Source organism: Amblyraja radiata, chromosome 12 (assembly GCF_010909765.2).
Source record: "Amblyraja radiata isolate CabotCenter1 chromosome 12, sAmbRad1.1.pri, whole genome shotgun sequence".
NCBI lineage: Eukaryota > Metazoa > Chordata > Chondrichthyes > Rajiformes > Rajidae > Amblyraja > Amblyraja radiata.
The window spans coordinates 57,572,239-57,589,276 of record NC_045967.1 but is presented as its reverse complement, the minus strand read 5'-3'; the positions used below and the strand labels follow the sequence as shown (position 1 = coordinate 57,589,276).

Here is a 17,038-nt window from a genome sequence, read left to right as displayed (position 1 = left end):
ACAGGTGCTTTGAATCCATCTTCACTAAGGAGGACCCAAACAATCTTCCTGATATAGTAGTGGCCAGAGGATCTGGGGTGACAGAGGAACTGAAGGAAATCCACATTAGGCAGGAAATGGTGTTGGGTAGACTGATGGGACTGAAGGCTGATAAATCCCAGGGCCTGATGGTCTGCATCCCAGGGTACTTAGGGAAGTGGCTCTTTAGAAATCGTGGATGCATTGGTGATAATTTTCCAATGTTTTATAGACTCAGGATCAGTTCCTGTGGATTGGAGGGTAGCTAATACGGGACAGTTGGCAACCCTAACCGCTGATGATGTGGGTGTGACGCTGGATGACATCCATGCCCGGGAGCAGTAAAACCTACTGGCCTTATTTTGAATGGAGTAGGCGTGGCTTGCTAAAGATTTACGACTCAGACATCCTGAAATGCATGTTCTTGCTGCGACCACGTTGACAAACACAAGCCACTCTCCAGAATGGACAAGATCGACTTTGTCTTGACACAGTCCCAGCGCCCACCACGCTCGGCTGAGAACGCAGTGAGTACCTAATCCGAGGATCTGTTACAACTTGGAGACCCGTGAGCACGGGTGGAAATCCGGGGGGGGGGGGACGACAGGTGAGACATGTTCCCTCCATGTTTTGAGAGGTGTTGGACAATCCCCCCCCATGTTTTGTGAAAAATGTATTTTGCAATCGGTTCCCATCCGACTGCACGCTGCATAGCCGTGGCCGCATGCATGGTCAGCTGGCTCAGACTCTGAAAATAATTAAACATCATCCTTTGGTAATGATAAACGCTCATCTATTCCTCATACAATGCACGAAATAGTTTGCAGCAAAAGCAAAACTGCCTTGGAATTTTAGATTTTTAAAAAAAGCTCTCGGTTTCAATAAGTACTACAGAACGATTGGAGTCATTCATCACTTCATTCCTCTAAGACAAAAACAATGTGTTAACTGTCACTGTTATGGCTTGTTAACTACTACTGTTAACATCGTATTAACACTTATATCTACGTGTCACCAAACAATACATCGATATGCATTCCTCAGTAAATATAATTGTGTTTTAACCTTTCAAGTATTACTGACGCGTTCCTTTCAATAAAGTTCACGGGAGAATTTCTTAAAACTGTCTGATGTGGGTTCTACTGCAGTTGTACAGGGCCTTGGTGAGACCACACCTGGAGTATTGCGTACAGTTTTGGTCTCAAAATCTGAGGAAGGACATTATTGCCATAGAGGGAGTGCAGAGAAGGTTCACCAGACTGATTCCTGGGATGTCAGGACTTTCATATGAAGAAAGACTGGATAGACTCGGTTTGTACTCGCTAGAATTTAGAAGATTGAGGGGGGCTCTTATAGAAACTTACAAAATTCTTAAGGGGTTGGACAGGCTAGATGCAGGAAGATTGTTCCCGATGTTGGGGAAGTCCAGAACAAGGGGTCACAGTTTAAGGATAAGGGGGAAATCTTTTAGATGAGAAAAACATTTTTCACGCAGAGAGTGGTGAATCCCTGGAATTGTCTGCCACAGAAGGTAGTTGAGGCCAGTTCATTGGCTATATTTAAGAGGGAGTTAGATGTGGCCCTTGTGGCTAAAGGGATCACAGTTCATTGGACGACAGATGGCACAATGGGCTAAGTGTTTGGCTGTCAACCGGAAGGTAGCTGGTTCGAATCCCGCTTGGAGTGCATACTATCGTTGTGTCCTTGGGCAAGACACCCACCTTTGCCTGTGTGTGAATGTGTGTGAATGTGTGTGAGTGATTGGTGGTGGTCGGAGGGGCCGTAGGCGCAGATTGGCAGCCACGCTTCCGTCAGTCTGCCCCAGGGCAGCTGTGGCTACAGAAGTAGCTTACCACCACCGAGTGTGACTGAGGAGTGAATGAATAATGCGATGTAAAGCACCTTGAGTATTAGAAAGGCGCTATATAAATCCCATCCATTATTATTATTATTATTATATTTAAGAGGGAGTTAGATGTGGCCCTTGTGGCTAAAGGGATCAGGGGGTATGGAGAGAAGGCAGGTACAAGATACTGAGTTGGATGATTAGCCATGATAATATTGATTGGCGGTGCAGGCTCGAAGGGCCGAATGGCCTACTCCTGCTCCTATTTTCTATGTATCTATGTATCTTCTATGTATCTATAACTACCATTTGAACTTTGGAGGCAGACAAAAATGCTGGAAGAACACAACGGGTGAAGCAGCATCTATGTAGAGAAGGAATAGGTAACTATGTTTCTATGTTTCTATGTTTCGGGTCTCGACCCTTCTTTGTGAAATTTGGATGAATTGGTGGATGGGAAAGATTTAAACGGGTATCGGAGGGTCATTAAAGGATCCGGCGGCCGAGCAGGTGTGCAGGTATAGCCCCTCATTCACCCACGATATTTAGTAATTGTAACCCATCATTTAGGGATGTTGTATGAATTTTTAATAATTAAGTACGTTTATGTTTATTTTTGTTAGTTTATTTATGTATGTTTTCATTAGTTTGCGAAAAGCTTGTGTGTTGTTTTCTCCCTCTCTCTCTCTCCTTCCTCCAAGTCAGTTATTCTGTTTGCCTTTATTTGCTTCAGTTTTATTTAGTGTTATTTATCACGCTGTAGGTATTGAAAGATTTAAACGGGTATCGGACCGTTCGGACAGTCATTAAGGGTCCGGACCGTGAGCACGGGCTTCCTGGCAGCAGGTACAGTCCCTCATTCACCCACATTATTTAGTCATTTTTACCCATCATTTTCTCTAAATTACTAAATAACGTGGGTGAATGAGGACTGTAAGGAATCCCGTGCTCACGGCCCCGACCCTTAACGACCGTCCAATACCCATTTAAATCTTTCAAAAGCTACAATGTGATAAAAACACTGAACACTGAAGCAAATAAAGATAAACAGAAGAACTAACCTCGGAGGAAAGGGAGAGAGAGAGAGAGCGCAACACATGTAATCTTTCACAAACTAACAAAAACATATATAAAAGAAACTTTTGATGGGAGGAGATAAAATTGTTAATCGTCATCCACACTTGTCATCGGGCCACCAGGCAATTGTCCCTCCCCCCCCATGTTTCAAAAGCAATTTCCGCCCATGCATGAACGGGATGGACAGACCACGTTTTGTGTCGGCACCTTTCTTTAGGTTCTCCACATTTGATTCACACCCGCTGAGTTCCTCCAGCTCAAGGCTCCAGCATCTGCCGTTCCCGGTGTCCCCAACTTCCCCGCGAAAAACCAGGGTGGACCTGCCCTCCTCCTTCCCAGCTTCCCCCCCCCCCCCACCGCAAACAGTCTGTAGAAGGGGCCCGACCCGAAAGTCACCCATCTATGTTCTCCAGGGATGCTGCCTGACCCGCAGAGTTACACCAGTACTTTGTGTCTATCATCGGTGTAATCTGGTACTTTGGTGCATCTGCAGTTCCTTGTTTCTTTGTTGCTGTTCCTTGGTTGGGAGTTTTCCAACAGCGAACTGAGCGGTGGGTGGAAACTGTCCGATAATCTCCTTCCTTCTCCCCCAGGCCGCCACTGATGGAGATGTGGGTGAAAGTGACGAGAATGTGGAGCGAGGCAACTGGTCCTCGAAGACCGACTACCTGCTCTCAGTGATCGGCTGTGCGGTGGGTCTGGGCAACGTCTGGAGATTCCCTTACCTGGCGTACAGGAACGGAGGAGGTACTGTAGTGGTTCCACAATCCATGGAAGAGAAAGGCATAAGAACGGGAAAAATAATATTAAATTCAATAGACACAGAATAGAACATAGAACTACAGCACAGGAACAGACCAATTGCCCCACAAAGTCTGTGTGGAACATGATACCAAATTCTGCCGACACATGATCCATATTCCTCCATTCACTGCATATTCATGTGTTTATCTAAAACCCACTTAAACACCACTATTGTATCTGCTTTCACTGCCAACCCCAGCAGGCATTCCAGGCACCTACTGCAAACTGTGCAAAGAAAAACCTGCCCCACACATCTCCTTTAAACTTCCCCCTCTCACCCCAAAACTATTCAACATTTTAATCCTGGGAAAAAGATTCTACCCTACCTATGCCTCTCATAATTTTATATATTTCTATCAGGTCTCCCTTGAGCCTCTGACACTCCAAAGAAAACATTCCAGTTTGTCTAACCTCTCTTTATAACTAACACCCTCTAATCCAAGGAGCATCATGGTAAATCTCTTTAGCACTCTCCCCGAAGCTTCCACATCCTTCCTGTAATTGGGGGATAAGAACGGCAAAAACACTCAAAACACGGTTTAATCAAAGGTTTTATAAACATGACCCCGACTGTGATATGCAATGTCCCGACCGATGAAGGTAAGCATACTGTACGCCTTCTTTATCTCTCTATCTATTTTTGTTGCTCTTTTCAAGGAACAATGGATTTGGAACCCATGATTCTTTCGACATTGACGCTGTTAAGGGCCCTGAATTAACTGTACATTTTCCCCTTACCTTTGACCTCCCAAAGTATAGACTTGCCCAAATTAAACTCCATCTGCCATTTCTCCACCCATATCTGTAAGTGATTTAGAAACATAGAAAATAGGTGCAGGCGGAGGCCATTCGGCCCTTCGAGCCAGCACCGCCATTCATTGTGATCATGGCTGATCGTCCCCTATCAATAACCCGTGCCTGCCTTCTCCCCATATCCCTTGATTCCACTAGCCCCTAGAGCTCTAACTCTTTCTTAAATCCATCCAGTGACTTGGCCTGCACTGCCCTCTGTGGCAGGGAATTCCATAAATTCACAACTCTCTGGGTGAAAAGGTATTTTCTCACCTCAGTCTTAAATGACTTCCCCTTTATTCTAAGACTGTGGCCCCTGGTTCTGGACTCGCCCAACATTGGGAACATTTTTCCTGCATCTAGCTTGTCCAGTCCTTTTATAACTTTATATGTTTCTATAAGATTCCCTCTCATCTTTCTAAACTCCAGTGAATACAAGCCTAGTCTTTTCAATCTTTCCTCATAGACAGTCCCGCCATCCCAGGGATCAATCTCGTGAACCTACGCTGCACTGCCTCAATCACAAGGATGTCCTTCCTCAAATTAGGAGACCAAAACTGTACACAATACTCCAGATGTGGTCTCACCAGAGCCCTATACAACTGCAGAAGAACCTCTTTATTCCTATACTGAAATCCTCTTGTCATGAAGGCCAACATTCCATTAGCTCTCTTCACTGCCTGCTGTACCAGCAAGCCAACTTTCAATGACCAGTGTACAAGGACGCCCAGGTGTCGCTGCACCTCCCCCTTACCTAACCTAACCCCATTGAGATAATAATCTGCCCCCTAGTTTTTGCCGCCAAAGTGGATAACCTCACATTTATCTATATTATACTGCATCTGCCATGCATCTGCCCACTTACTCAACCTGTCCAGGTCACCCTGCAACCTCCTAACATCCTCTTCACAGTTCACACTGCCACCCAGCTTAGTATCATCCGCAAACTTGTTAGTGTTGCTCCTAATTCCCTCTTCCAAATCATTAATATATATGGTAAACAGTTGCGGCCCCAACACAGAGCCTTGCGGCACTCCACTCACCACTGCCTGCCATTCTGAAAAGGACCCGTTCACTCCTACTCTTTGCTTCCGGTCTGCCAACCAATTTTCTATCCACGTCAACACCCTACTACCCCAATACCATGTGCTCGAATTTTAGTCACCAGTCTCCCATGCGGGACCTTATCAAAGGCTTTCTGAAAGTCTAGGTAACTACATCCACTGGTACACCATCATCCATTTTACTTGTCACATCCTCAAGAAATTCCAGAAGATTAGTCAAGCATGATTTCCCTTTCATAAATCCATGTTGACTTGGACTAATCCTTTTACTGCTATCCAAATGCTCCATTATTACCTCTTTAATAATTGACTCCAGCATCTTTCCCACCACCGAAGTCAGGCAAACTGGTCTGCAATTCCCCGTTTTCTCTCTAGCTTCTTTCTTGAAAAGTGGGATAACATTAGCTATCCTCCAATCCACAGGAACTGATCCTGAATCTATTGAACATTGGAAAATGATCACCAATGCGTCCACTATTTCTGGAGCCACCTCCCTGAGGACCCTGGGATGCAGACCATCAGGTCCAGGGGAGTTATCATCCTTCAGTCCCATTAGCCTACCCAATACTATTTTTCACCTAATTACAATTTCTTTCACATCCTCTACCCCCTTCGATCCTCTGTCCTTCACTACATCTGGGAGATTATTTGTGTCTTCCTTAATGAAGACAGATCCGAAGTACCTATTCAACTCTTCTGCCATTTCCTTGTTGCCCATAATAATTTCACCCGTGTCTGCCTTCAAGGGACCCACATTTGACTTTGTTGCTCTTTATCCCTTAACATATCTAAAGAAGCTTTTACTGTCCTTCTTTATATTCCTGGCCAGCTTCCCTTCATACTTTATTTTTTCAGCCCGTATTGCCTGTTTTGTTTCCTTCTGTTGTCCTATGAAAGTTTTCCAATCCTCTGGCTTCCGGCTACTCTTTGCTGTGTTATACATCTTTTCTTTTAGTTTTATTCTATCCCTAACTTCTTTTGTCAGCCACCAGTTAGCCTGACTTCGGTGGTGGGAAAGATGCTGGAGTCAATTATTAAAGAGGTAATAATGGAGCATTTGGATAGCAGTGAAATGATTAGTCCAAGTCCTCTGCCCACCTGCCTGTCCTTTCTATAGATGTTATACATCTTTTCTTTTAGTTTTATTCTATCCCTAACTTCTCTTGTCAGCCACGGTTGCCTCCTACTCCCCTTAGAATCTTTCTTCCTTTTTGGAATTAAATGATCCTGTGTCTTCCGGATTATGCCCAGAAATTCCTGCCATTGCTGTTCCACCGTCATTCCTGCTAGGATCCCTTTCCAGTCTACCTTGGCAAGCTCCCCTCTCATGCCTTCATGGCCCCCTTTGTTCAACTGCATCACTGACACTTCCGATTTAACCTTCTCCTTCTCAAATTGCAGATTAAATCTAATCGTATTATGATCACTACCTCCAAGCGGTTCCTTTACCTCAAGTTCTCTTATCATATCTGGTTCATTGGCCGACACTAAATCCAGAATTGCCTTTTCTCTGGTCGGCTCCATTACAAGCTGCTCTAAGAATCCATCTCGGAGGCATTCTACATACTCTCTTTCTTGGCGTCCTGAACCAACCTGATTTTCCCAGTCTACATACATATTGAAATCCCCCATCGCCACAGTGGCATTGCCTTTGTTACATGCCAGTTTTAACTCCTGCTGCAACATACACCCTTCATCCCGGCTACTATTTGGGGGTCTGTAAATAACACCAATTAGTGTCTTCTTGCCTTTACAATCCGTCAACTCAAGCCACAGTGATTCTACCTCGTCAGTCCCTATGTCTTCCCTCGCAAGGGACTAAATTCCATCCCTCACCAGCAGAGTTTAGGGATAAAGAGTAACAAAGTCAAATGTGGGTCCCTTGAAGGCAGACACGGGTGAAATTATTATGGGCAACAAGGAAATGGCAGAAGAGTTGAATAGGTACTTCGGATCTGTCTTCATTAAGGAAGACACAAATAATCTCCCAGATGTACTGGAGGACAGAGGATCTAAGGGAGTAGAGGAACTGAAAGAAATTGTAATTAGGTGAAAAATAGTATTGGGTCGGCTAATGGGACTGAAGGATGATAACTCCCCTGGGCCTGATGGTCTGCATCCCAGGGTCCTCATGGAGGTGGCTCCAGAAATAGTGGACACATCGGTGATCATTTTCCAATGTTCAATAGATTCAGGATCAGTTCCTGTGGATTGGAGGATAGCTAATGTTATCCCACTTTTCAAGAAAGGGGCTAGAGAGAAAACGAGGAATTGCAGACCAGTTAGCCTGACTTCGGTGGTGGGAAAGATGCTGGAGTCAATTATTAAAGAGGTAATAATGGAGCATTTGGATAGCAGTAAAATGATTAGTCCAAGTCCTCTGCCCACCTGCCTGTCCTTTCTATAGGATGTATAACCCTGAATATTAAGTTCCCAGGCCCGATCCTCCTGCAGCCATGTCTCAGTAATCGATTTCAATCCTGTTGTATCCTTTGACAGCCTTCTTCACTCTCAACAACAACACCAATTCTGTGTTGCCTTCAGTCTCCAGCCAGGAGGACATCCTTCCTCCATAACACTTTGTTTTCTATTATTGAGACAGTTCTAACTCCAAACGACCAAATCACAGAGGCTCCCTTGCATCTTAATCTTCTGGATCAGCCCACAGTGAGGGACCTTGTAAAAAGATTGCTAAAGTCAATGTGGGCAACATCCAATGCCCTGCCCTTATCCATCACTTTTGTCACCTCCTCAAAAAGTTAAATTGTTTAAGACATAACCTGCCTCTGATAAAGCCATGACAACTGTTCCTCATTAGCCTATTCTCTTCCAAATGCGAGTAAATCCAAGCACCTTCTCCCACTCCCCGTCCCCTTCTGCCTATATTCCATCCTCCCTTTGTACCCTTTCCAAGCCCTCCACATCCCACCTGTAATGAGGTGACCAGAACTGAACGCAATACTCCAAATGCAGCCTGATCAAAGTCCTATAAAGCTGCATCATGACTTCCTGACTCTTATACTCAATGCCAACCAATGAAGGGATGCAAACAATACTCCTTCTTTCCCACTATTATCTTTGCTGCCACTTTCAGGAAGCAATGGACTTAGACCCTGAGATCCCTCTAAACATTGATGAAGGCAATGGTCTTCCCAGTGACTGTAAATATAGCTCATCACCTTAGAGATTTGTGTGTGGTGGTCACCTGCCAGAAACGAGGATGTTCAGAAGGACTCTGTAACCCCCAGTCATGCTTGTACTCTCTAATGAAGTCCTCATTTACATTTTCTAGGTGCCTTTCTCATTCCCTACACACTCATGCTGGCACTCGTTGGGATGCCGATGTTTTTTTTGGAATCGTCCTTTGGGCAGTTTGCCAGCCGCGGACCAGTTGGAGTGTGGAAAGCCGTGCCAATACTACAAGGTTCATGTTTATTTATCAGCGCCGTTTGGAACACGTTATATGAGGAATATTGGATTGAACTATACTAATGTACTGGGCTTAGTTATGTTATACGATTAAAGATGAAACAGTCTTGCTGGATCACTGTTCACAGTCTAATATCAGCTAGATTTTTATAAAATTGTTTGCATTGATTGACTAAAGTGCAGCAGGCAGTGAAGAAAGCGAATGGTATGTTAGCATTCATAGCAAAAGGATTTGAGTATAAGAGCAGAGAGGTTCCACTGCAGTTGTACAGGGTCTTGGTGAGACCACACCTGAAGTATTGCGTACAGTTTTGGTCTCCTATTATGAGGAAAGACATTCTTGCCATAGAGGGAGTACAGAGAAGGTTCACCAGACTGATTGCTGGGATGGCAGGACTTTCATATGAAGAAAGACTGGACAGACTTGTACACGCTAGAATTTAGAATATTGAGGGGGGATCTTATAGAAACTTACAAAATTATTAAGGGGTTGGACAGGCTAGATGCAGGAAGATTATTCCCGATGTTGGGGAAGTCCAGAACAAGGGGTCACAGTTTAAGGATAAGAGGGACGTCTTTTAGGACCGAGATGAGAAAATCATTTTTTACCCAGAGAGTGGTGAATCTGTGGAATTCTCTGCCACAGAAGGTAGTTGAGGCCAGTTCATTGGCTATATTTACGAGGGAGTTAGATGTGGCCCTTGTGGCTAAAGAGATCAGTGGGTACGGAGAGAAGGCAGGTATGGGATACTGAGTTGGATGATCAGCCATGATCATATTGAATGACGGTGCAGGCTTGAAGGGCCGAATGGCCTACTCCTGCACATATTTTCTATGTTTCTATGTTTCTATACAACATGTAAACAGGCCCTTCGGCCCATTGAGTCCACACCGACATCGATAACTTGTTCACGTCTCACTTTCCCATACACTCCCTACACACCTGGCAATTTACAGAGGCCTATTAACCTACAAACCTGCACATCTATGGAATGTGGAGGAAACCAGAGCACCCGGAGAAAACCCACATGTTCACAGATGGAACAGGCAAACTCTACACAGACAGGACCCAAGGTTAGAATCGAACCCAGGTCTCTGGTGCTGTGAGGCAGCAACTCTACCAGCTGCATCACTGTGCTGTTGATACACATGCAAAGATCTAATATGTAAATACTGATTTTGATCTATTCTGTTCTGTAGTTTTTTGCACAATCCGCAGGCATTGCCACTTTCATTTCACTGCACATCTTGTGACAAATAAACTTGACTTGATCCATATCCAACAAGAAAACATCAGACATTAAATGAAAATCAAAAAATGCTTCAAATACTGGAAATCTAAAATAAAAACAGAAAATGCTGAAAACACTCAATAGGTCAGACCGCATCTGTGGAAGGGGAAACTGAGGCAATGTTTTATGTAAAAGATCCTTTGTCATATCTTAGCGGGATACAAGGAGCTTGTTAAACAGATGAGAGGGTGTTGGGGTGGTGGGTAGGAGGATGTCTATGAGAATAAAACTGGGGTCACTGTGGGGTTAATGTTATCTTGTCAATGAGTGACAAGGAACAATTAGAGAGTGAGAACATACAAGAACTTAGACAAATAAAATATGGGAGGTGTGAGACATAACCAGCATGTTAGGCTCTGCACGAGATCCATTCCTGAAGGAAATAAAAGGGTAAAATAGAAGCTGAGACAATACCACAGATGGATGGCCCATGCTGAAAGCTGTACAATACAAACACACATAGATAGATAGGGACTGATTAGAGAAGGCTCATATCTTCTGATGGCTTCATTGAAGGAAGGCTTCATGGAAGGAAGCAGAGAGAGATGGTGGAAGGTTTTCGGACTGGAGGCCTGTGACTAGTGGTGTGCCTTGGTGATCAGTGCTGGGCCCATGTTGCTATTTGTGGTTTCTATCAACAATTTGGATGAGAATGTAGGAGGCATGATTAGTAAATTTACAGATGACACGATAGTGGGTGGTTTTGTAGCTAGGGAAGATGGTTATCAAAAATTACAGCAGGATCTTGATCAGCTGGGGAAAATGGACTGAAGAATGGCTTATGGAGTTTATCACAGATATGTGTGAGGTGTTGCAATTTGGGAGGTCCAACCAGGGCAGGAACTTCACCCCTCCTCCTCCTGCTCTCCAGGGAGTCAAGTCTCAGCTTGCTCAATCTCCCCCTTTGGCTCAAGCACCTGAGTCATGGCAATATACTCGGAAATATTCTCCACACTCTTTGCAGCTTAACAATCTCCTCTCTGTAGCAGGGTGACCAAAACTGAACACAATACTCCAAATGCGGTCTCTGCAACGTCTTCTACAACTCTAACATAATGTCACAACTTTTACACTCAATACCCTGACTGATGGAAGGACAATGTACCTAAAGCCTTCATGACCAGCATATCGCCATATCTCTGCTGCAAGATCCCTCTCCTCTTCAACACACTGCAGGATCCAACCATTCACTTTGAAGGCCCTGCCCTGTTTGTCCTTCCAATGAAAGTAATCTCACAGTGGTAGACAATAGACAATAGGTGCAGCAGTAGGCCATTCGGCCCTTTGAGCCAGCACCACCATTCAATATGATCATGGCTGACCATCCATAATCAGTACCCCGTTCCTGCCTACTCGCCATATCCCCTGACTCCGCTATATTTAAGAGCGCTATCAATACAATACAATACAATACAATACAATACAATACAATACAATACAATACCGTTTATTTGTCACTTGAACCTCACATGAAGTTCAAATGAAATTTGGTTTCTGCAGTCATACAAGAAAAGAACCAAGACACACACCAACACAATTTACACAAACATCCATCACAGTGAATCTCCTCTTCACTGTGATGGAAGGCAAAGTCTTGTCTCTCCCCTGCTCTCCATTCCTCTCCCGAAGTCAAAGTCAAAGCCCCCGGCGGGCGCTAGCAAGTCCCACGGTCACTTAAAGCCGCGCCGGGCGATGTAAGGCCCTGCTCCGGTCCCAATGTCGGAGCCCCCGGCGGGCGCTAGGAAGTCTGCGGCCATTTAAAGCTGCACCGGGCGATGTAAGGCCCCGCTCCAGGTCACTCTCAACCCCGCAATTCAAGCGGGAGAAGTCGCCGTTGCCGGTGCCCCGCAAAGCAGTCTCCCACCGGGGGCCCGCGAGCTCCCGGTGTCACCATCCAACGGAGTCGGGTCGCAGCAGCGCGCCACCGCAGCTATCCATGCTCCGAAGTCGGCCAGCTCCACGATGGTAGGTCCTCAGCTCCGCAGCTCCGCAGGCTCCGTGACTTGAGCTGTTGTTCCGGCTGGAGGCCGCTCCACGGTGCTAGGCCCCAACGGCAACGGAGACCCGACAGGGAACAGGTTGGGTCCCCGTACAGGGAAGAGATCTAAAAGTTTCCCCCACCCACGCCCCCGCCCCCCACACATACACAGTCCAAAAACCCACCACAAACTATACACTCAACAGGACAATAAAATAAAAAAAGACAAACGGACTGCAGAGGCCGCTGCGACGTCGGTCGCGCCGCCAACCCAATGTTATTGGCCAAACCCAATATCTAACTCTCTCTTGAGAGCATCCAAAGAATTGGCCTCCACTGCCTTCTGAGGCAGAGAATTCCACAGTTTCACAATCCTCTGTGTGAAAAAGTTTTTCCTCATCTCCGTTCTAAATGGCTTACCCCTTATTATTAAACTGTGTCCCCTGGTTCTGGACTCCCCCAACATCGGGTACATGTTTCCTGCCTCTAGCGTGTTCAAACCCTTAATAATCTTGTATCATATAACTATTAAAAGTCTGATCTTGGATGTGGATGTGTGCGTGTGTATTTGTTTGTTTGTGTGCGATCACATCTACTCGAAGAAATAATAATAATAATAATATCTTTTATTGTCATTGCACGTCAGTGCAACGAGATTTAGTGTGCAGCTCCACTGATGTACAAGAAAGGTAAATAAATACAATACATAAATAAGCAAGCTGAATTGATTGACGTGACCATCTGAGGGAGACTGTCCAAAGGGGGTGGGTGGGGGGGCACTCATTAGGGCCGGTTCAGAGCCGCTATAGCTCTTGGGATAAAACTGTTCCTGAGTCTGGACGTTCGGGCGTAGAAGGCCTTGTAACGTCTGCCGGAGGGAAGTAGTTGAAACAGACCGTGACAGGGGTGTGATGAGTCCTTATGGATGCTGAGGGCCTTCCTGAGGCACCGCGTGTGGTAGATGCCCTCCAAGGCTGGTAGCTCTGTCCTGATGATCCGCTGGGCTCTGCTGACGACGAGCTGAAGAGCTCTCCTCTCCGCCTCCGTGCAGCTGAGATACCACACAGAGATGCCATACGTTAATATGCTCTCTGTGGTGCAGCGGTAGAACGTTGTCAGCAGCTGTTGGGGCAGACCAGTATTTTTTAATGTCCCCAGGAAGAACAGTCGTTGCTGTGCCTTCTTGACCAGCGCGGCGGTGTTTGTGGACCATGTGAGGTCTTCTGAAATGTGAGTGCCCAGAAACTTAAAGCTGGACACTCTCTCCACACTTTCCCCGTAAATAGAGAGTGTTCTCCAGTATGGGACCTCCTGAAGTCAATAATCAGCTCCTTGGTCTTGGTGGTGTTTAGTGCCAAGTTGTTATTGGCGCACCAGTCCGCCAGGTTCTGCACCTCCGCTCTGTAGTTTGTTTCATCACCGTTGGTGATCAGCCCAATCACTGTTGTGTCGTCTGCAAACTTCACGATGGTGTTGGTGTCGAATGCAGGGACACAGTCGTGAGTGAAGAGGGAGTAGAGCATGGGGCTTAGTACACAGCCCTGTGGTGTGCCGTGCTCAGGGTGATGGTGGAGGACAGGTGCGGGCCCAGTAATGAGGTGCTAATGGTAAAATATTTACATATTCTGGTAGAGATTTATCCCATGAAATCAAAAATTGCCTTATCTGAAAAATTCATGCAATATTTCTCGAGTTATTTATGAAAATGTTCAAAAATTTCATGGGAGAGGTGAGTATTGGGACCAAGGGATGAGTGGTGGACTATTGCATTCGGGAACCAGCCCTCCCCTGTGACGCCGCGCCCCGCCCCCACCCCTCAATATCTACCCCCTTTCCTCTCCCTTTCTACCCCCCTCCCCGCCCTCTCCATCCACCAGAAAATGCAAGCCTAGCCGCCCCATTCTATCAACATATGACAGTCCCGCCATCCCAGGAATTAACCTCGTGAACCTACGCTGCACTCCCTCAACAGCAAAAATGTCCTTCCTCAAATTTGGAGACCAAAACTGCACACAAAGCTCCAGGTGTGGTCTCGCAAGGGCCCTGTACAACTGCAGAAGGACTTATTTGCTCCTATACTCAACCTCTTGTTATGAAGGCCAACATGTAATTCGCATTCTTCACTGCCTGCTGTACCTGCATGTTTACTTTCAGTGACTGATGAATAAGGACCCCCCAGATCCCGTTCTACATCCCCTTTTCCCAACTTGACACCATTCAGATAGTAATCTGCCTTTCTGATTTTGCCACCAAAGTGGATAACCTCATATTTATCCACATTAAACTGCATCTGCCATGCATCTGCCCACTCACCCAACCTGTCCAAGTCGCCCTGCATCCTCCTGGCATCATCCTCACAGTTCACACTGCCACACAGCTTTGTGTCATCTGCAAATTTGCTAATGTTACTTTTAATCCCTTCATCTAAATCATTAATGTATATTGTAAACAGCTGTGGTCCCAGCACTGAGCCTTGTGGCACCCCACTAGTCACTGCCTGCCATTCTGAAAGGGACCGGTTTATCCCTACTCTTTGTTTCCTGTTTGCCAAACAAATTTCTATCCATCAGTACCCGACCCCAATACCATGTGATCTAATTTTGCCCACTAATCTCCTATGTGGGACCTGATCAAATGCTTTCTGAAAGCATGTTGGGAAATGAGTTTCAGCGTTTGGCAATGACAAAGGGGTAACTCACATCCAAGTTAGGATCATGTGCAACGTGGAAGTAAATACTTTGTTATATTTATCTTGATGGGAGAGATCAAGCATTGAGAGATGTTATCAGCTCCTGTCATAACTGCAGCGTGTTATGGTGTTGGTGGAAGAAAATGTGAATATCTCTAAACTGGGCCATTCACAGTTGTTGATCAGATTGTTGTGATGGGATGGGTGTCAGGCTGTAGAGGGTATTTTATCACAACCTGATTAACAATCTTTGTGCGGGAATATATTTCATTTAGTTTCTGTTCTAAACTACTGTTCACCATTTATTTTAAGGTGTTGGGATCACCATGGTCCTTGTGATTTCACTCGCTATCATTTCCTACTGCAGCATCATCGCCTACAGCCTGTTCTACCTGTTTGCCTCCTTCCAATCCCCGCTGCCGTGGTCAGACTGCTTCAGCTGGTGGGGTGCGGATGAAACCTGCAGTCGGACACCCAGAGGTACTGAGCGAACCCTGTTGGGTAAAGGCTAGGCACCAACTAAGCTCTTGCTCTATCACCGTGTTGAATTAAAGACAGTAATAGAGACTGGTGCTACAAGTGGTGTCTGAACTTTCAATAAAAATAGAGAATGTTTGAAATACTCTGTAGATCATGGAGCATCTAGCTTTGTTTAGTTTAGTTTGGAGATACTACATGGAAACAGACCCTGAGGCCCACCGAGTCCGCACTGACCATCGATCACATGTTCACACTAGTTCTATGTTATTCTACTTTCTCATCTATGCACGACGCTCTTGGGCCAATAGAGGCCAATTAACCTAAAATTAATCTGTGGGATGAAATTAGAAAACCCGGATGAAACCCACAGGAGTGCGTGCAAACTCCCCACAGCATCTAAAGTCGGGGTGAGCCTTCCAGTAAGGCAGCAATCCTGTTGTATTGCTTCCAATTTAGTCTTCTGCATTTAGTGCTTGTATTAGAGAAATCAGGAGCAGACTGGGCCTGTTTTTCAAAACAGTTTCTACAATGGCGGATCCAAGCTTAGGTGTCTACCATTTTAACTTTCCATCCAAGGAGCTGTTCGTTCATTTGTTGAATGGTTCCGATGAAATGCTGGGGTAAAATCAAGGAAAAGCATCTTGTGATTTACATATATGGTAAACGCTGTGTTCCCAGCATGTTACAGCCCACTGGTCACAGGTTGACACACTGACAATGCCAACCTTTATCCATACTCACTACTTCCTACCTGTGAGCCAGCCTCGATCCATACCTACATGTTATGACTTCAAAAGAGTCACAAAGTGCTGGAATAAATCAGTGGGTCAAGCAGCATCTCTGGAGAACATGGATAGGCAACATTTAGGGACATGACCCTCCCAAACCCGAAACGTCACCTATCCATGTTCTCCACAGATGCTACCTGATGCACTAAGTTACTCTTGCACATTGTGTTTCTTTGTTTATAAGCAGGCGTCTGCAGTTCCTGGTGTCTACATTTTATGACTTCATCTTTTGTGAAGCACCTTGTCGAAAGTCTTCTGGAAATCCAAATATATACATCTGCTGAAAAAAAACACAAAGTGCTGGAGTAACTCAGTAGGTCAGGCAGCTTGTGTATCTGGGCCAGATAGGCTTAAGGAAGTAGCCCCAGAAATAGTGGATGCATTAGTGATAATTTTTCAAAACTCTTTAGATTCTGGAGTAGTTCCTGAGGATTGGTGGGTAGCTAATGTAACCCCACTTTTTAAAAAGGGAGGGGGAGAGAAAACAGGGAATTACAGACCAGTTAGTCTAACATCGGTAGTGGGGAAACTGCTAGAATCAGTTATTAAAGATGGGATAGCAGCACATTTGGAAAGTGTTGAAATCATTGGACAAAGCCAGCATGGATTTATGAAAGGTAAATCATGTCTGACGAATCTTATAGAATTTTTCGAGGATGTAACTAGTAGAGTGGAGAAGGGAGAACCAGTGGATGTGTTATATCTGGACTTTCAGAAGGCTTTCGACAAAGTCCCACATAAGAGATTAATATACAAACTTAAAGCACACGGTATTGGGGGT

The 17,038-nt window shown here is 45.3% G+C and overlaps 1 protein-coding gene across 1 annotated transcript in view; it reads left to right on the top strand.

The window, feature by feature from the left end:
- Nucleotides 1–406: 406 nt before the first annotated feature.
- Nucleotides 407–17,038, top strand: part of LOC116979316 (sodium- and chloride-dependent neutral and basic amino acid transporter B(0+)-like) — a 53,684-nt gene continuing 37,052 nt past the window's right edge. The window contains exons 1-4 of the mRNA XM_033030923.1: nt 407–545; nt 3,535–3,688; nt 8,894–9,025; nt 15,302–15,469. Coding sequence (XP_032886814.1) covers nt 483–545; nt 3,535–3,688; nt 8,894–9,025; nt 15,302–15,469 — 517 coding nt within the window. The 5' untranslated portion in view covers nt 407–482. The remainder of the gene's footprint in view (nt 546–3,534; nt 3,689–8,893; nt 9,026–15,301; nt 15,470–17,038) is intronic.